A 20574-nucleotide genomic window follows, 5' to 3' on the forward strand; every position below is an offset into this window, starting at 1 on the left:
CCACACCTGCAGCACAGACAGAGGCGTCCGTTCAGCACTGCCTGTCATTGTCAGGAGGGTGTGGAGCAGGAGTAAGAGAAAGGCTTCCTGTCGAAAAAGCCTGCTTGGAGGAATGAAATATGGAGACCAGTCTGTAGGGGGAGAGAGTCAGGAAAGGAAAGATTCAAATAGGGAGAGAACCTGAAGACCAGGGGAAGCTGTGTGAGGTGTTCAAAGAGATCAAGATGCAGATAGAACGGGGAATGGGATTTCCCAGTTGGAAAGAAGGCTGAGCCAGCGAGTCCTGGGAGACTTTAGAGAGCAATTGGATACCAGAGGTGATTACAGCAAGGTTTCTAGGAAGTTCAGATAAAATCAAAATAAGATGACATGTTTACTGAATTCTAGCAAGGTTCCAAGTGTTAGACATTTATCACACAGGCTCAACTCTCATAGCTTTCCTTGCCCACAAATCAGCTGGTAGAAGAGAATCGAACTGATACCCAATTCTCACTACTGTCATGTTTTTCATTCTTAGGATCTCGAATTTCAGAAACATGCCACCCAGATCCTTAGGAATATGCTGAGGCAGGAGGAAAAAGAATTACAGGTAAGGTCACTGCTGAGGGTAGACTGGCCATTGCCTTAATGAAATAAGAATTTGTTAAAGCAGAATGTGACCGATAGAGTGAATAGGGTAATAGCTTATAGATAATACATAGAATAGTGAGTACGTAGACAGAACACAAACAGTGATGAGACAAGTAGACTAGATTAAAATGAGGGAACATTAGAATTGAGGAAAATTGGAATCAGTTGGAATTGATCTTGATGATTTCCAGGGACGGGAAGGATCAGGGAGAAGGAAGGTGGGGTGGATAGGTGAATGCCCAGCCAGGCTGATGGGGAAGGGGGCACTGTTGATGAATGGGATGCAGAGAGACTTTAGGCCTGGAAATGATGTGCATAGAGAGTAATAAGATTACTTTAGCTGGGGTGGAATCACCAGATTCCTCTAGTAGCTGTGGCTTGCAGCAAGCCCCTCACTCATTTCAGTTCAGCAAATATCTGTAAGTGCCCACTGTCTGTAAAGCATTGTTTTAGTTCCTATGGTATGCAGAGTTGAAAAAGATCAGACAAGTCTTGCCTTAACATGGAAGAACCCTGAAAACACTATACTAAGTGAAAGAAGCAACTCTGGGAATATGCTCAAAACCACTGAATTGTACATTTTTAAATGCTGACGTTTATGTTAGTGAAATTTTTAAACGCCGTGGAAGCCCAAAAGAAGGAGTAATTAATTATGCAATGACCAGAGAAATCTTCATGAGGTGATGCTTGAGTTGGGATCAATTTGTTTCCCTCTGGAAAGTGCTTTGGGCCTTGATGGGCTTGGACTTTATTCTGGTGACAGTAGGAATTGATCAAAGGATTTTTGGGTAGGGGAGTGAACATATCTTCAAATCGGTGTTCTTAGTGTGTTAAGTGGATTGATACATAAGGAAATCATCTAGGAGGCTATTGAAATAGGTAAAAAATGATGACAGCTTTAACACGAACAGCAGAAATAAGAACAGAAAGTTGGGGCTGGCAATGGGAGACATATCAGAAGTCATATCAGTAGAACTTATCAGTTGGAAGGAGGGGTAAAGGAGAAGAGAGAATAAAAGCCTGGGATTTGGGTGCCTGGGTAGATGGTTTTCCATTGAGAGAGTGAGACAGGGAGATAAGCAGGGTTTAGGGGAAAGAAATGAAGGTCAGCTCTGGGTGTACTGAGTTTGAGGTGCCCCTGGGGCACAGATAAAAAGACTATCACAGAACATACAGAGGTAACAGGGCTGGACCTGGGTTGAAATAGACATTTGGGGATCCTCAGCACGAAGGTGGTAGCTGAAATTGGAAATTAGATGATATCACCCAGGGCCCCAATGCAGAGAGAGAGAAGAAAGCTGAGGATGGAATTTTGGAACTTATGTGCTCTGTAGCACAGTGCACCAACCTCTAACATCACACCAGTGGTGTTATATTTCTTTCTTTCTTGTTAATCTTCACCCGAGGATATTCTTTTCCCCTTTGCTTTTCAGAGAGAATGGAAGGGAGGGAGAAAGGGGGGAGAGAGAGAGAGAGAAAGAGAGAGAGAGAGAGAGAGAGAGAGAGAGAGAGAGAGAGCTTTGCGTTGATGTGAGAGAGACACATCAATTGGTTGCTCCCCCCACATGCCCGACCAGCGCCAAGGATCAAAACTGCAACCCAGGTATGTGCCCTTGATCAGGAATTGAACCCAAGATCCTTTGGTGTGTGGGCAGGTGCTCTAACCACTTAGCAACACTGGCTAGGGCCTTGGACTAAGTTCTTAAAGACAAGGACCTTGCCTCTATTTCTACATTTGAATATATCTCTTGCACAGCTGGCACAGAACCTGGCATATATTGCGTCTCTGTAAATGTTTGTGGGACTGAAGGCTCACCTGGATTTCAGAGATGAGGCAGGGATAAAGATACAGTTGGGGGAGGAGAGTGAGGAGACCCAAGATAGTGTAGAGTTAGGAAGTCAAAAGAGGGCAGCATTTTGAGAAGGACCCAGAAGAGACCATTGGGTTTGGCAATTAGGTCATTCTGTTCTATAGCTGTTTGAGATAATAGCGAGGAACTAGGTTGAGGAGTGACTGGAAGGCAAAGCAGTCTGGGGTAAGGGTAAACTCCTGTTTTGAAATATGTGGCTATGAAAGGAGGGAGGAAAACCTGAGGCAGTGGCTTGAAGATTAATCAGAGTTGAGCCCTGGCCCGTGTAGCTCAGTTGAGCGTTGTTCCATGCACTGAAAGGTCGTTGATTTGATTACTGGTTAGAGCACATACCCAGGTTGCAGCTCGATCCCCAGTTGGAGTGTGTACAGAAAGCAACCGATAAATATTTCTCTCTCACATCGATGCTTCTCTTTCTCTCTCCTTCCGTTTCCCTTCCTTTCTCTCTAAAAGTCAATAAAAATAATAATAATTAAAATATTAAAAATAATAATAATTTGAGTTGATGGAAAGGGTTTTGTTGTAGTGGTTTAAGACTGGAAACTTGAGAAGGAGCCATTGGAAAGAGAAAACTTTGCAGATATGTGACTAGTGCCTAAGAAGAGCCTGAGGCAGTTGGAGGCATTACTTTGTAAGAGATTAGACATAGTTTCTCTTCTGGTGGAAGGAGGAATGGCTGCAAATGTTTTGAAGTGAAATAGTTGAAAAAGTTCTTACCAGATGATACTGTCTGCTGAGACTAGGAGAAGGGTTGGAGGCTTGCTAGGCCTGGAGAAGATGGAAAAAACAAGTGTGAGGAATTTGTAAAAAGGGTTGGCAGATAACAGCCGAGGCCCAGATGAGCTTAGAGAATATGTGCATGCAGTCTTTATTTAATTATTTAACCAGCTTTACTGAGGATTTTATTTTATAATGAAACTAGAGGCCCGGTGCACAAAATTCGTGCATGGGAGAGGTCCCTAGGCCTGGCCGGCGATCAGGGCCTATCAGGGCATCTCACCCAGTCCTGATTGGGGCCGGGCCGGTCAGGGCCTGGGGGCCTGCCAGTTGCTGGCCAGGGCCTGATGGGGGGAGGGACCGCAGGAGGTTGGCTGGCCGAGGGAGGTTGCTGTGGGAGCACACTAACCACCAGAGGGCAGCTCCTGCGTTGAGAGTCTGCCCCCTGGTGGTCCATGAACATCATAGTGACTGGTCATCCAGTCATTCAGTCGTAATGGTCACTTAGGCATGCATATATATATATATATATATATATATAACAATAGCTAGCCATATTCAGTAATGTCATTAAGCACCAGAACTTCTGCTAAGCACTTTACATGCATAATCTTATTCAGACCTTATAGCTCAGCTCTCCCAAGAGGCAGGTACTGTCATTTGCAGGTACTTTTATCAATGAGGACAGATGAAAGTTTGCCCAGGCCTACACAGCTAGTAAGTGGGGGTACCAGAATTCAAAGCCAGGACTCTCTGACTGCACAGCCCCAGCTGTACGCGTGTGTGCTGCACTCCCTGTGTGCTGTGAGGAGTGCTAGATAAGTGTCAGACTGCTTCCCAGCTGCAGATGGTGGCTCCTTCGTCCATGCTTCTTTCTCTCATCACAGGTGCTTTTCACTGTGTGTATTTCCTCTTTGGCACCTTTCGTGTGCTGATCTGGACAGTCACTTATATCTCACACGAGTAGTACAGTAGTCCAAGAACACCTCATTTAGGGTGTGGGACTTAAGCCAACCTTTGAAGAATGGGTCAGATTAGGATGGGCCTTTGTGTTGTGTGTTCTTTCTCCAGTTGCCTTGTGTTCTGTTTCTCACCATTTATACTTTTTTCTGCTCCTAATTGATCGTGAAATAGCATGTGTCTACTAGAACACAAAGATCTCTCTCTTTGTTTGGGAATAACTGCCTGTTCCTCTCACTGATGAGTTGTCCATTCTCTACTAACCACCCCATCTGCCTTTTCCCCTCCTCCCTACCCTCCTCACCCCCCGCCCCCACCAGCATATCTGTGAGATGTATAGCCGGAACCCCACCAGCCTGCTGGAGGAGCAGATCGAAGCTGCCCGGCGGCGAGTCACTCAGTTGCAGCTGAAGATCCAGCAGGAGACGGGTGGCTTAGTGGTGAGTGATAGTAGGCAGAGCTCTAGGAGGGTACCCTGCAGGCTGCCTGGGTGGAATGAGGGAGAAAGCTAGGCAGAAGCTTCCTGCGTCATGCCAGGACCCAAGGCTGAGCTAGGAAGTGTTTAGCATACAACGAGGAAACAAAGGTCCGCCTTTTTTTATTTAGAGCCAAAGCGGCTGAGCACTGTCCTGATGCTGGAGACAGAAAAGAAAAAGCCTTCCAAGAGCTTATGGTTGCAATGGAAAGAAATGGCTTTAGTCTCCTAATTATCCATCTCCTTGTGGGTAATTTCCTCATCGTGACATATATTCCTACACCGCCTTCACTCAGCATTCATCGGATAACTTTTCCAACACTCATTTCTCAGGTCTCCTCAAAGAAATACAAGTACTTTTAAAAGTCAGCCTAAGAAAGGGTTCCCAGTCAGTTGAGAGGTTTTTATAGCAGCAGCTAACCCTACTTTGTGGAAAATCCCAGAGAGGAGACTCCAGGTCCTTACCTGTTCTAATAGGGAGTTTGCTATTAGTGGTGTCTTAGCTCTTACAGGCCTTAATTATTTGGATACATAGGAAGTAACTTTCCAGAAACTTGAGCATCGCCAAGAGTAATATTTGCCAAGGCCAATAGAAATTATTTGAGGATTATCCACTTTCTCCTTTAGAACATCAGATCAAACAAATCTGGGAAACAGGCTAATCAAATTTAAGCTGTTTTATTTTCTGAAGAACTCCTCAGTGTCACATGGTTGATAGGGGCTCAGGTTCTGGATTTAATACCATCTGGATTCACACCCCAGTTTCAGTGCTCACCAGTTTTGAGACTCTTGGACAAGTTACTTAATCCCTGGGAGCCTTGGTGGAGATCAGACAGGATCTGCCTGACGGGGTTGTTGTCGGAGTTAAAGCGTGTCCTCAGCACAGAGCCTGTGCATGTTGCTGCTGCCACTGCCTGTGTACTCGTGTACCCTGTGAGGTGCGAGGCTGAAATGCTCCCCGTGGGATCTGAATGCAGCCCTGGCTTTATAGCTCACTGCTGTGTAGCTTGGGCAAGTTACCTGAGATCGCTGGGCTTCTGTTTCCGCATTATAACATGAGGTCAACGTCAGAATTATTGAAAGACTACGTGAGAGGGAGAAAAGAGGGCTTTATAAACAGGGAAGCGCTATGAATATAATTCTGTCTACATCGGCTGGTCAGCCAGCCTGAGGCCTGCACCTCAAAGATCTTTAGAGAGGGGCCTTTCACATGTGCCTCAGTCATCTGCTTGAGCGTTTCCTACCACTTGATGGAAGTTCTTTCTGTGTGTAGCCCAACTAAGGCAGTGGATGTCTTGAGGTCATGGTTACAAATCAAGCAAATTTTTAGAATGTTTCTGATGGTAAAGTTCTCTTTCTGCCATTAGGGGTCACCATCCTCCTGAAACTACAAATAAAGCAATAGCTCTTGTAGCTGGGCATTTTTAAGGCAATAAAGCAAAAGAGGCCACTAATTGTAAGCAGATTGTATCTGCTGAGACTACGGGAAGGGTTGATTGGAGGAAGGAAATAGTAGGGAGGGAGGTTAATAGAATTTGCCCACCCTTTGGATCTTTCTTTTTTAGGACATACTTCCACTATACGGTGACATCAGCCAGAGATCATCAGAAGGTAAGTCCTCCCCACCACTCTTTTTTCTCTGGCATGTCGCTAGTCCAGGTTTCTTATCCGTTGTCCCCTCTCCATGAGGCAGATTCAGGGAAAGAAAACATATAGTATCAGCCTCTGGGAAATAGCATCGTGAGAAAAAGCAGTACCAGAGCACAGGGAAATTGGATACAATTCATTCAGTAGAAATGAACGCATAGCCAGTAGCACTGGGTAGATAAGTGCCAGGAAGAGAACTGGAATGATGATGGCCCAGATGCCACCTTGCCTACCAGCACCTGGCACTTCGGAGCTTAAGAAATACTGTTGCACCCAGGACGGTGTGACTCGGTGGTTAGAGCATCAGCCCGTGCACCAAAGGTTCACAGGTTCGATTCCCAGTCAAGGGCACATACCTGGGTTGCAGGTTTGATCCCATGTGTGGGATCAATGTTTCTCTCACATCAGTGTTTCTCTCTGTCTCCCTTCTACTCTCCCTCCCTCCCTTCCACTCTCTTTAAAAATCAATGTAAAAAATATCCTCCGGTGAGGACTGACAAGGAGGAAATGAACAGGAACCAGAGAGAGTTGCGGATGAGGTGACTGTGAGATAGAGCTATGGAGTGTTGCTGCAGGAGGTGACATGGCTGGGCACAGGTGTAGAGGTAGGTGAAAGCTAGTTGTAAAGCGTCTGACTGGAGGGATCATGAGATAAGAGACAAAGGGAAACGGAGAGAAAGGAAGGTGGCAGGTTCACTCGTCTGCCCTGTGCTCAGGCTCCCGGTTAAGGTTCTTCCTTTCCCCAAACCACAGCTCCCGCATATGTTTCCTTGTCAGGCCGACTTTCTCTGGATTCACAGGACGGGGACAGTGGCTTGGACTCTGGGACAGAACGCTTCCCTTCCCTCAGTGAGGTGAGTGCCAGCGGGGTGAGCCGTTGGAAACTGTAGGCTTAGTGTTCCTTCTCTGGTTGCCAAGGCCTCTGTCCTGTCGGTGGGCCTCTTCGGTAGTTCCCGTTCTAAGGACTTCAGTCACTCTGCTCTGAGCTCCAAAAAAGGGATTGCAAATGCATCCCACATGAAAGATCATCAAATCTGGCTTCTACTTCATCATAGCTCTGTGCTATAAAGGGTACAGTGGAGCCTAGTCGATTTGGCTCAGTGGATAGAGCGCGAGCCTGCAGACAGAAGGGTCCTGGGTTCAATTCCAGTCAAGGGCATGTACCTCGGTTGCAGGCTTGATCCCTGTGCAGGAGGCAACCAATGAATGTGTCACATCGATGTTTCTCTCTGTCTCTCCCCCTTCATTCTCTCTATGAGTGGAAATCCCTAGCTGGTTTGGCTCAGTGAATAGAGTGTGGGCCTATGGACTGAAGGGTCCCGGGTTCAATTCCGGTCAAGGGCACATGCCAGGGGTGTGGGCTTGATCCCCTGTAGGGGTCTTGTAGGAGGCAGCCAATCAATGATTCTCTCTCATCATGGATGTTTCCATCTCTCTCTCCCTCTCCCTTCCTCTCTGAAATCAATAAAAATATATTTTAAAAAATAAATATCAATGGAAAAATATCCTCAGGTGAGGATTAACAAAACAAAAAAAAAGGTAGGGTGGAGAGAGAGGCGTTTCATTATCTGTAGCAAGCCTTTGAGTGTAAGAGAACAGAGACAGAAATCAAAACTGGTGACTTGGCCCAAAACACATTTCTGCCTGGCTGCAAGTACCAGTAACTTGTCCTCGATTAATGCAGTGACCCCTGCCAGCAGAAGCAGTGTTGTCTCTCTCTGTGTCTCAGATCTTTTTGTTCTTCTTTCCTGGAGTGGTCAGAGGAGTTCACCCTTTGGCCTCCAAGGTTCCTCTTCCAGGTGTTCTCAGTTTGCATATGTAAACTGCAAATATAAACTTGCATATAAAAATACAAGTGAATGAAAGATGTAATAATGATGTTCGCGAAGTATATACTTAACCAGGTTAATTATGTGAACCGGTCATTTAAAACATGTTTAAAACCTCATTTTAAATAAGAGTTGGAATTTTCTTTCCTTGCTGCTCCTGTCCATTTTGGGGGAAGATGATGCAAGTATGTGAAAGGACCAGCATACAGGAAAGACATGAAGAGGGGCCAGAGGGTCCTAAATGATATACATTATCGTGAGGGTTCGACATCTGGGAGGCATCATAGCTTAGTGCCGAGGGCTTGATTAATGCAGTGACCCCTTCTGTGGGATGAGACTGTCCAGGTGGAAGCCAGGGAATACCACATTAGTAGCTATCTGACCTTCAGCAAGTCTTATATCTGCTCCAAGTGTGAAAAGTGTCCTTGTGTGAAAAGTAGGAGGAATAATAGTGTCTCCCTCAGAGGACTGTCGTGAGAATTAAGTCAGGTACTATATAATCAAGGTTAACACAGTGCCAGGCACAGAATCAGTACTGAATTCATGTTAGCTGATGAGTGTTACCACCAGGTGAGCTGAGGGCTGAGAGCTTTTGGATGAGTTTCCTTCTCACAGAATTCTCTGTTCCTTTAGTCATTGATAAATCGGAACTCAGTGCTGTCAGACCCTGGATTAGACAGTCCTCGAACCTCCCCTGTGATCATGGCCAGGGTGGCCCAGCACCATAGGTGGCAGGGCCCGGATGCACCAGCCGCCCCCACCAGCGACCAGGTGAGTGATTCACAGCCACCCTGCAATCTTCCTTTCCCTTCTCCCAAAACTGGTTCACCAGTACATAGTCTTAAATAATCAAACTAAACCTCTGTTTTGAGATAGACATTTACCTAGAGAATAAATAGTAAAGAAAGAACATGGTATCAGTGAGTGCAGGAAAGTAAGACTATCTCAGTTCTGTGTGAAGAGTCAGTGAATACATCTGAAGTGAAGTGATGTCCAAGGAGAGGATAGGTGATCTGTCAATGTCGGTATAAAACAGGAAATAGGTTTGTTTAGTGTTTCTCCAGAATAGTAATAGCACATTTCTCTTTCTTTAGCAAAGTCCTTTTTGTAAACATGATCTTATTATTTACCACCCTAATATGGAGAACAAATAAAAGCTCAGATACCCTGGGACCTTTCCTGACTAACCTCTCCTCACCGTCAGGGGCACTTCCCTGGAGCCTGAGCTCCTGCAAAGCCTGACCTAAAGCCACGGCTTTGAAGGGGAGAGCTGGGTTCCAGGGAGATTTCAGGAAGACAGGTTTCTGCACAGTGCAAAAGGCTTTCCAGGAATCGGCTGTCTAACAATGGGATGGGCGGACTTCAGAGCCAGGGAATTGTTTGTTGTTCAGGCAGAAGGTAGGTCACTGCCTGTTAGAGACGCTGGAAAGAGAACTCCGAGTTTTGTAAAACAGTGTCTCTTAAAATTCATCTGCTACCATCATAATTTTTTCCATAATCTCAAGCCAATTGTATAATGTTACATAATATTTTTCCTTAAGCTAACTCACTTGTTTACACTTGAGTTTATTTTAAAGCAGTTCTGTCATTCCCTTACATTAAAACCAGTATCACACACTATTTAATGCCTTAGTTATACCCGTAGGATAGAGTTTGGTTACTTCTAGCTCATGGAGGGAGAATGGTGGGAAAATGGGCCTACCTTGTATTAAAATGCCTAGTACACCAGCTGCTGTGCTAGATCCTTTAGGAAAAAATACCTCATTTAATTTTCCCCATCAGGAAAAGAAATAGGCATCAGTATCTCCATTTGTAAGTGAGACACTTGAGGCAAATAAAGGCTAAGGGACTGTTCAAGGACTCAGCTTGGTAATGGCAAGAACTTAGTTCTCCTGAGCCCCAGCCCAGGCTGCTCCTCTCCTGGCCACTCTCTGAGTGCCCCTCCCCACTCCCTTGGTAGCACTGCAGGACCAAGTTAGGGTCTGAGGGAGTTCGGGTTCACATGCTGTTCTTAGGGAGGGTTTCTGGTCGGTGGCTAATAGGAGCAGTAATCAGTCTTGGAGTCCATTTTTTCTTCCTCTGAACCTGTTCATCTTCTGAAAGCTATTTAAATTGCTATTTTTGAGTGATAAGAGCAAGTATAGTATAGTTTCAATTTCTTAATAATCTATGTTTGTAAGAGTCTGGAGAAACCTGTACTATCCATGAAACTGTCAGCAACAGGGCATGGGATCAAAGGGAACTTTCTGTTAGATAATCCTGAAATGTTTGGTTATTTTATAATAAGCATATTCTGCTTCTGTAATCAGAAAAACTATATATTTGTAAAGATGTAAAGAAAAAAATCCTCCCCCAAACAAGCAAAAACCTGGTGCTTTCAGGTTCTGAGAGCCAAGTAGAGGCATCTAGCACCTCTCCCTATCTTCCCCCCAATCCCCGCCCCCGATCCTTTGAGATATACAAATATAGCACATCAGGCTTGACTCTGCAGCTTTGCACTTCCATTCAGTCTCTCTGGGCCTCACTTTCTCATTTATAAATGAGTTGCTAGACTCTGAGCTCTGAGGTGTCTTCCGGGTCTCTCACATTCGTGACTCAGTGATTCTGGGCTTAGAGTCTATACATACCCAGGAGAACACAGATGAATGAGGAGTAACAGGGAGGGACTGTCAGGAAAGCCCCCCTAGACAGTGATTAGGAAGTATCTGAGGCCTGGGAAGAGGTGGGCCTGAGGAATCTTTTTGGGGTGTTGCTAGAAATGAGGTAGATTAAGTTGAGAGAAAAATGGAATTGCTAGAAAAGCTTTGAACGCGCAAGGAACCTGTAGGAGAAAGCCTTGTTCATTGTAGCATCTGAACAGTGTATACAATATGAAATCTCGTCATACCTAATATTGATGGCATACCAGTTAGAGAGGTGATTAAAATTGGCATAAGAGGGAGAGAAAGAAAAGCCGATCGAAGAATTTGGGATTCTAGACAGGTAATGGACGTCTGCCATAGATCTTGAACAGGCAAAGGAAATAGTGTTGGAGAAACTGGGCTCCATCCCCTTTTGCTCAAGGAGGTAGACATGGACTGCTAGGCCCTCCTGACAGGTCAGGCTGCAGGTGCTGTCAGTAACTACCCAGTAGACACAGTAACTGTCAAGTAGCAGTGTGGCAGCTGCTGGACTTGCAGGGGATGTTCAGTGTGGGGGTGGCTGTTTAGGAGAACATCAAAGCCCGCACCCAACAGGAGCTAGGTTATTTTGTTGGCGGACACTCCCTCTCCAGTTCTTTCGCAAACAGGAAGAGAGCACGTTCTCTCACTTCCATCTTCATCTGTCCTGTGACCAGGCTCCTCTGTGTCGGCTCCGCCCCCTGCTCCCTCCCCAGATGCACTTGACTTCCTGCAAGTGGAAATCATGTTTTCTATTTTCTGAGATTTGGAGAAGGTAGTGAGATGGAAGCGTTTGCCAGACACATGTGGCTTTCCCTGTCAGCCCTGTGCTCTCACTAAACAGACTCCATCAAGGGATTGGATCCCCTGTCCTCTAACCTCTCATCTCTACAACTCGGCTCTCTCCCCCAGGGTGTAGATCAAAGCCCAAAGCCTTTAATTATTGGCCCAGAAGAAGATTATGACCCGGGTTATTTCAACAACGAGGTAACAGTTTCCTGGTTTTCTCCTTTCATTATTCTTTGTCATACCGGCTGCTCTCGACTGGGGGCAGTTTGATTACACCATCTGGGAGGGAATGTGGAGGAGGGAGCCACCACTTAGAAACCCTAGTAGGCCGAGAACATGGGCACTAGGCTGGCACAGGCCCTGCTGCTGCACCCTGCCACTGTGCCCCCAGCCAGTCTCCTTCTGCCTTCCAGAGCGACATCATATTCCAGGATCTTGAGAAACTTAAGTCACGGCCAGCTCACCTGGGGGTTTTTCTACGTTACATCTTCTCTCAGGCAGACCCCAGTCCACTGGTAAGTCAGGAGGGTCCATCTTGACTGGGTGCCTGCTTGTGCTTCACCAGCAGAGCTGGTGTCTCAACAACATTCCTGAATGAAGATGACCTCTTGCCCTGCTCCATGGCACCGTTAGGCATCTCAGGACGTGGATAAAATATGAAAGGAGGTGAAACTTAAGTGGAAGGGAGGCTTCACTGCTAAGCACATCAACAGCATAGGGAGGAGCAGCAAGAGCAAGGCCAGGACGACTCGTTCTTGGTCAGCTTGGAAGGGATGGTCTGCTAGAGGTTTTTGAACGAGAGTAGATACAGACTGGCAGGGGAGTTGAGAGTGGCCCTTGGAAATATACGGTGTTACTACAAGATAGCCTGGCAGCGGGACAAGGCAGTAGAGGGCCCTGGATCTGAAGGTGACAAGAAGGACTAGGAGGTGACAGGCCAGAGTGCCCTGGGATAGTGCTCAGAGCCAGCAGCCTTGCCAGCTGCTCTCATTCTGCTCAGCTGCTTAAGAAGGAAGCGGAGTGAAGGAGAGAGCTTGGTGTCGGGCTCTGAAGACTGACCTTCTTGCCCAAGGCAAGGGCAGTGGTTTTCCTTCCTGCGGCCACCACTCTCAGAAGCCAGAGTCAGTAGCCAGTCCTCAACAGATGTCATTGAGTACCTGTGTGTAAGTCCCAAGGTGGTGTCTCAACAACATTCCTGAATGAAGATGGAGCACATCCGTCCCAGCGAGAAAGCAGGGCCCTTAGGAAACCGTCTGTCAGCAAGTGCAAGAGCAAAGCATCCGGTGTAGGAAGGGTACAGAGTCGAGGCAGTTGTGTTGACTATGGTGCATGCAAAGGCAGAGGGGGTTACCTTAGGCTCCTGAAACGCCCTAAGCTGGGGTTCCTCAACCTCCGCACTGCCTGACGTTCTGAGCTGTAGAATTGTCGGCTGTGGGGGGCTATCGTGTGAAAGGATATTTAGCCACTTCACTGGAATCTACCAACATGACAGCAGTAGCACCTCTCAGGTGTCTCCAGGCATTGCTAATGGCCTCCTGGGGGCAGAGTCCCTCCTGGTTGAGGACTAACCCATCTTTTTTTTTTTTCTCTAACCCATCTTTTCCTCTCCTCTAGCTTTTTTACTTGTGTGCAGAAGTTTATCAGCAGACAAACTCCAAGGATTCCCGAAGCTTGGGAAAAGACATCTGGAATATTTTCCTAGAGAAAAATGCGGTATGGCAGTCATGGGTTGGATTACAATTTTATTATACTCTTTGGACCACTCTGAGATAGAGGAAAAACAGCAAAACATTCAGGCCAAATGCACACAGGTTCTTTTTTAAAAAAATATATTTTATTGATTTTTACAGAGAGGAAGGGAGAGGGATAGAGAGCTAAAAACATCGATGAGAGAGAAACATTGATCAGCTGCCTCCTGCACACTCCCCACTGGGGATGTGCCTGCAACCAAGGTACATGCCCTTGACTGGAATCAACCTGTGACCCTTCAGTCCGCAGGCCAACGCTCTATCCACTGAGCCAAACCGGTCAGGGCTGCAAACATGTTCTTAAAGAGAAGTGCGGGCTGAGAAGTTGAGACTCCCGGATTCTGTTCTAGCTCTGCCCTCTCAGGGCTGCTCTGCTCTGGAAACCTCTTTAGTTCCGCATGCACCACAATGGAATACACATTCCCTCCTGGAATAGTGCCCCCAGCCCTTCCTGCCTCTCTCATCCCTCTTATTAAGAAATAGGCCCAGAGACATCAGATGAGCCAGCCTGACTTGCTCTGACTGCCCTCAGGCAGAGTCCAGAGGGAGGACAGCCCAGAGCATGGGGGACAGGTGAACACCGCATCTGGGCTTCGTTCCCAAGGATGCTGCAGGGACACGGCTGGCGGCAGCTCCCATCTTAGACCTTCTGATCTGATTAAGCCAATTCCAACATGACTTTCTTCATCTGGCTGCTACGACTAATGAGTGAAGAAATAAACTGTTTTTCCTCAAGATTTTCATTTTTGCCCCTTAGATGGATCTTGAATAAGGAGATTAGAGCTGCAGGTTGGTCCCTGGTGGTTGTTGTGGAGCCACCCCAGCTGTCAGGTACTCATAGCAAAAGCCAGAACATGCTCAGAGGACGACTGGGCGACATAAGACTGATTTCCCTGGGAGCGCAGGGAGGGCAGTCCATCCAACAGCCTAATAAAGGGTCTCCCTTGCTGCTGTGTTAGCACCAGTCACTTTTTGGAACATCCATCCCATGCACTCTGATGTCCTTGAAATAAGAGTGAGGAAACTGCATGTCCCACCCTCAGTATAGAACCGGCTTACTCTGTATTCTCAGATTCCATTTCTCCAAAAGCCCTAGCCTGGAATTCAGGTGTACAGGTTGGGGGATGGTGAGAGGCGTGCCGGATAGATGTAGGGAAAGGGAGAGAAGGCAGTGCTGTCTCCCACATCCCCTGGGGGGTGTGACCTCACCACTTCTGCCCCCCTCTTCTGTTTTTTAGCCACTGAGAGTGAAGGTCCCAGAGGCGTTACAGGCTGAGATTGGTAAGTTGGCTCATTGGTCAGTTAGTGTCCGTCTTGTTCTGGGTGCTCGGGAGGCTGCAGAGCAGAGGGGCCCAGTCCCTGCTCCGAGCAGCTGCCCTCGGATCGGGGGATGACAGTTCCTGCAGCACTGCTCACACCAACGGGACAGGCCCTGCCCCGGAGCTCGCTGCCTGGTGGAGCTCGTCACAGGAAGACACAACTTGCTTAGGAGACCTGGGCTCATTTCTGCCAACCTTCCATGTGACCTTTCTGGGCCTCAGTTGGGTCAACTGTACAAAGAGAGAACTGGATGCAGTGAGGGATTCCTAAGCCTGCTCGGGCATCAGAATCGCTTGGGGAACTCTTTAAAAGCACAGGAGCCACCACTGCCAGGAACTTGGCTAGATGCCAGGGCAGGAGAGACTGTGTGCCGTGTCTGGGGGGAATGGGTTTCATATGAAGTGCTGTGAGCTGTCCCTGGGGCCTAGGAGGAGTGTGAGCCTCTCAAACGCATGCCCTGGTGTCTAGACGCAGCCCAAGAGTGGGGCTTTACTATTTCTCCACTTAATAGAGCGCAGAACACCCAAAAAATGGTCTCGTCCTTGCCTTGGGTCTTGCACATCGGGATTTTAGTCCTCAACTCGGGGATGCCTGCTAGGTCCAGGCCCCGCTCCCTTTGGCTAACAGGAGGGCAGAAAGCTAGCCTCCCGCCTGTGCCTCCCTCCCTTGGACACGCTCTACTAATGTAATCTCCTCCTCCCCAACGTCCTTCCCCATTTCTGTCTCTGGTTCCCACCACAGACTTGCGCTTGCGGAGTGGCGAGGACTTACGCTGCGTTCTCTGTGAGGCTCAGGAGGCAGCCATGCCGGAGATCCAGGAGCAGATCCAGGACTACAGGTGGCCTGACCCTCTCCTCCCTCTGCTCCTCACCCCTGTTCTTTCCCCTGTGATGTGTGTGTGTCTGTCTGTCTGTCTCACATTTCTTGGTATCTGTCTGTCAAGTGTTTGTGTACATTTGTGTCTCTCTGGCTCAGAACGAAGCGCACTCTGGGACTGGGCAGCCTGTACGGTGAAAATGACCTGCTGGACCTGGATGGGAACCCTCTCCGAGAGCGCCAAGTGGCTGAGAAGCAGCTGGCTGCCCTGGGAGATATTCTGTGAGTCTCCAGTTCCACTACTACCCCCTGAATAGGTTGACTTTTTTTATATATAATTTTATTGATTTCAGAGAGGAAGGGAGAGGGAGAGACAGAGAGAAACATCAATGATGATAGAGAATCATTGATCGGCTGCCTTCCGCATGCCCCCTACTGGGGATCAAGCCCCCACACTGGGCATGTGCCCTGATCTGGAATCGAACCTGGGCCCTTCAGTCTGCAGGCCGACGCTCTGTCCACTGAGCCAAACCAGGTAGGGCTAGGTTGACATTTTGTGGGTCTGTTTACCAACCTCTCCTCTTTGACTTCTTGTCTGATTCTCCTTCCGCTGAAAGACGGGGCTGCACTTCACAGGCTGAGGGCTGATGGTCTTTCAAGGGAGTTGCAGAATCCAGGGCTTTGACAGTCATGGGGTGGTTCTGACAAACCACGGGCTCTAGGAGTGCCGTGAGCTTGCTTTCTTTCCCTCTTTCTTTCTTTTTTTAATTGATTTTAGAGATAGAGGAAGTGAGAGGGTGGGAGAGAGAAACATATCTATTGATTGTCTCCTGCATGCCCCCTACTGGGGATTGAGCCCACAACCTAGGCATGTGCCCTGACTGGGAATCGAACCAGCAACCTTTTGGTGCACTGGACACACCCAGCCGAGCCACACCAGCTGGGCCACACCAGCTGGGCAGTGAGCATTCTGCTTCCCCTTCCCAGCCCTCTGCCTGACTGGTCTCCCTTCCTGTCCCTGCGATCATCTCTGACTGAGCCTGGGAGGTACACTGAGTCTCCAGTGGATCATGTTACTTGAGGAGATGGATAGAACTGGCTTACAGCAGGCTGCCTAACTGAACGTATTAAAGAGCCTCTGGCAGAGCTGCTGTGCTTGCCCTTTCCAGTCCCCTTCTCTAAAGTGTGCAGGCTCCTGTGCTGGCTTTGTGGGGACACTTCAGGCCCAGAGGTAGATTTCACCTCAGTGCTGCTTCTCAACTCAGTAGTCGTGTGACCTTGTCCAAGCCATTTCATCTCCTTTAGTCTCACTTATAAAATGGCAAAAGTCGGACTAGACAATCTCCATAGTCTCTACTAACACTGATTTTTCAGTTCAGCAACTGTTTCTGGAGTCTTTACTGTGTGCCTAGCACTGTGCTACGCTCCTGGGATACATTAGTAAGCCAAACGACGCTTCTTGAGGCGCTGTTATAGTGGGAAGATAGAGCACATGTAAAAAGTAAGTGAATTATATAGTAGTTTGAAAAATAGTAGGTGCTGGGTGGTGGCGGGGCATAGAGCAGGCTCCGGGGGGGCAGGAGCTCCAGAGCTGGGGGCATGTCTTTAAGAAAGTGGGGAGTCCCTTTCCCTGCTGATAGCTCTCGCAGACATGGTGAATGTTCCTAAAACCCGCCAAACTTTCTGTAAGAAGTGTGGCAAGCATCAACCCCACAAAGTAACACAGTACAAGAAGGGCAAGGGTTCTCTATGCACAGGGAAAGCGGCGTTATGACAGGAAGCAGAGTGGCTGTGGTGGGCAGACTAAGCCGATTTTCTGAAAAAAGGCTAAAACTACAAAGAAGATTGTGCTGAGGCTTGAATGCGTTGAGCCTAACTGCAGATGTAAGAGAATACTGGCTGTTAAGAGATGTAAGCATTTTGAATTGGGAGAAGATAAGAGAAAGGGTCAAGTGATTCAGTTCTAAGCTTCATATTTTGTTTGATTATATGACAAAATCATGGTATGTTCACTTCAAAAAAAAAAGTGGGGAGTTATCCTTGAAGACATGTGGAAAGAGCGTCACAGGCAGAGACAGCAGCCAGGGCAAAGTAGGAATGTGCTTGACATAATTGAAGAACGGCCGACCAGTGTGGCCAGAGCAGATTCAGATGGTGCTAAAGTCTGAGAGGTAACAGGGGTCCCCCACCTCGCACCTGTGACTGGGAAGCCATTGGAGCTGTGAGAGACTCGAGTGGGTGGAGGGAGGTGGGAGAGCAAGGAAGGGTCCAGATAGGGAAGTCAGTTCCCAAAGCCATGCAGTGGGGGCGTGGCCCATGGTGGCGGCCATGGAAGTTGTGGAAAGGCGTCATTCTCAGTCTGTTTTGACAGTGGAGCAAACAGGATTTCTTTTAAAAAGTCAAGGAAGACTCCCTGGTTTTCTAACCTAAGCTACTAAAAGGACTGAGGAAGGAGCCATCGCTCAGGACAGGGACGACTGACTGTGTGGAGCAGTTTTGTCCTAGACTGTTGGGGGCACAGATGGACAGGAGATGTTTTTAGGCATCAAACTGGAGATTTGCGTAGCAGCTGCACATATGAAGCTGGTATTTGATAAGAGGTCTGGGCTGGTTGGAGTTGAGACTAGATGAGATCAGACACGGAAGGCATATTCTCTGAAAACAGCCCTCTGACCTTCAGCCAGGCCCTGAATCCTCCTGGGCCTTAGCGTCCCTCACAGTCATATGGCAGCAATCACCCAACCAGTCCAGGGATGGAGGGAAAACCTGACTGAGCCCATTCTGAGGTTGGAGCACCACGAAATTATTTCGGATTATTACAGACAGCATAAGTACCCCACTTCTAATGGTTTCCATTTAAAGCAATGGAGCTTCAGTCTCATCACATAGACCTACTCATGGGTTATTTTGAGAATTAGATGAGTTAATACTTGTCAATAGGTTAGGATAGTGCTGGGCCCATAGTTAACACTCAAATGGAAGTTTCGGTTACTATTCATTCACCTCTTTTAAATAGGTTTCTTTGAGTCAAGTCCTAAGGTATTATCTTGCTCTCTCACTGTCTTTCCTCTGACCTCTTTGTCAGCCCAACCCCTCCTTTAGTTCTAGGTGGACACAATCGGAAGCGCCTCTTCCTCCATAATAACTTCAGAGGCTGAAACAGGTACCAGGCAGGAGGCTGGATTTGCACATCCCCCTCCCCCGTTAGCTAGAAGGACATCGTTGTTAAAGCTGTGGATGGAGGCCCTCAGGAGAGTGAGAGCCCTCCTCTCCTGAGCCCACACTGGCTCTAGAGCTGAGGCCCAGAGTCACACCCGACCTTTTCACCATCCTCCTCCCTCCTCCCCACACTCCCTTCCTCCCAGCCTGCACCGGCGGAGGAGCCGCTGCCCTTGCAGTCTGAGTCATCTGTTCTTTCTTTTGTTCCAGGTTCAAATACGAGGAAGACAGGAGGTGAGTGAGTCTAGTGTAGTTTCAAGGTGGGAAGGAATGGGGTTGAGCTGCTGTGCGTTTCCATCCCTGCCAATCACAGGAGAGTCCCCAGCATTGTAGGGTCACCGCCTGTCCCAGGAGTCTGTGTCACCACCACGCAGCCAGCTCATGAGGTCCAGGCCCCTAATGCTCAGGATCGCTGCCTGGGATGGGTGTCTGCTTCTCAGTGTGAAGACGCTGAGCTGCCATCGCGCACAGTATTCCCGTACCTTGCATCCCTTTACCCAAATTAGCCCTGGTCTCCCTCCCACTTTTTTCTCCTAACCTACCTAGAGAAGTAAGGGTGATAGGACGGCCTGTGAAAGCAGCACCTGCAGAAGGGAGCTGAGCTACAGCATGCTTTCTCTCTTGGCACATACTATGATTATTTTTTTGCAGTCTGGATACAGATCTTTGTTTCTCAGCAGCCAGTGTTAAAATGAGCCTGCATGCTCTGAGCATGCACACTTCATAAGGGAGAAGGGATGGGGTTAGGAGTCTCTTTAAGAGGAAGGAAGACCAGGGCAGCAGCATTTGCTGCACTGAACCCACAAAGTGGATAATCTACCAAATTGAGAGCCAAATCCATTTTTAAACACAGAGCTCTGGACAGTTTTATCTGTGGCAACTGAAAGCTACTTGACAGCTCCTTTCCGTCTTTTCTCTTTGTACTTGGCTGAGGGAGGGTGGCGAGGACAGTCTGCCTTAGAAGAGGCCAGTTGGCGTTTCTCCCCCTCCCTGTGCCACTCCTCCCCCAAGTAAGTGCCTGAGGACATGAACTGGGGCCTCCCCTGGCCCCCCAGGCCTTCCCACGGCTGGTTTGCTTCCATTGTAGGGAACCGGCATGTCCTTCCACTGACCACTATCCCTGTGTTAGGAAGAATTCTGCTCAGGAAAAGCACAATTTCTCCTGGGAGTCATGGCAGCTAAGACTTCTAGCCAGCTTCTGCCTGCTGCCCTGTTTGAATATTTCAGGCCTCCCTCTGACTGCCCTGGCCCCTACCTACCGCTTTACCACCCTACTGGGTGGTGGTGAGGAACCAAAGCAGCATTCTTACCCTTCCCTGTGCTGGCAGAGACATGACTGAGCTCTCTGAGACAGCACCCCACTCCTGTCTTTCAGCGCCCCCATGGACTTTGCCCTCAACACCTACATGAGCCATGCTGGGATCCGGCTTCGAGAGGCACGGTCTTCCAGCACGGCTGAGAAGGCGCCGTTGGCTGCTCCTGACAAGGACAAGTGGCTGCCCTTCTTCCCGAAGACCAAGAAGGTAACAGAGCTCCCCTCGAAGGTGTCTTCTCTTAACACAGTTCTCTGCACTGAGGCAGATGGGAAAGCCCTTTTGAAGGATCTAGCTCAGTGGTCAGCAAACTGCGGCTTGCGAGCCACATGTGGCTCTTTGGCCCCTTGAGTGTGGCTCTTCCACAAAATACCAAATTCTGCACATGGGCCACGAAGTTTCAATCGCACTGTACGTGCACGCCCACACATGGTATTTTGTGGAAGAGCCACACTCAAGGGGCCAAAGAGCCGCATGTGGCTCGGGAGCCGCGGTTTGCCGACCACTGATCTAGCTCATCCCACCACCTGTGGCCGTGGTGAAAATTCTCACACTAGAGCAGCTCTGTCCCTTCCTCCAA

The 20574-nt window shown here is 48.2% G+C and overlaps 1 protein-coding gene and 1 pseudogene across 14 annotated transcripts in view; both read left to right on the forward strand.

Annotated features, from left to right (window-relative positions):
* Positions 1-20574, forward strand: part of ARHGEF11 (Rho guanine nucleotide exchange factor 11) — an 83415-nt gene that overhangs the window by 43518 nt on the left and 19323 nt on the right. For 6 of the 14 annotated variants that reach the window (XM_036342998.1, XM_036343008.1, XM_036343004.1 and 3 more), the window contains 13 exons: positions 518-589; positions 4499-4618; positions 6219-6264; positions 7054-7154; positions 8763-8900; positions 11702-11776; positions 11992-12093; positions 13193-13291; positions 14565-14607; positions 15388-15484; positions 15622-15744; positions 18892-18915; positions 20057-20204. In XM_036342998.1, coding sequence (XP_036198891.1) covers positions 518-589; positions 4499-4618; positions 6219-6264; positions 7054-7154; positions 8763-8900; positions 11702-11776; positions 11992-12093; positions 13193-13291; positions 14565-14607; positions 15388-15484; positions 15622-15744; positions 18892-18915; positions 20057-20204 — 1188 coding nt within the window. The remainder of the gene's footprint in view (positions 1-517; positions 590-4498; positions 4619-6218; positions 6265-7053; positions 7155-8762; positions 8901-11701; positions 11777-11991; positions 12094-13192; positions 13292-14564; positions 14608-15387; positions 15485-15621; positions 15745-18891; positions 18916-20056; positions 20205-20574) is intronic. The other 8 variants (XM_036343000.1, XM_036343003.1, XM_036343007.1 and 5 more) reach the window with 5 other exon arrangements.
* On the forward strand, positions 17056-18844 carry LOC118672914 (annotated as a pseudogene).

This window comes from Myotis myotis, unplaced genomic scaffold, assembly GCF_014108235.1.
Source record: "Myotis myotis isolate mMyoMyo1 unplaced genomic scaffold, mMyoMyo1.p scaffold_m19_p_18, whole genome shotgun sequence".
NCBI classification, from domain to species: Eukaryota; Metazoa; Chordata; class Mammalia; order Chiroptera; family Vespertilionidae; genus Myotis; species Myotis myotis.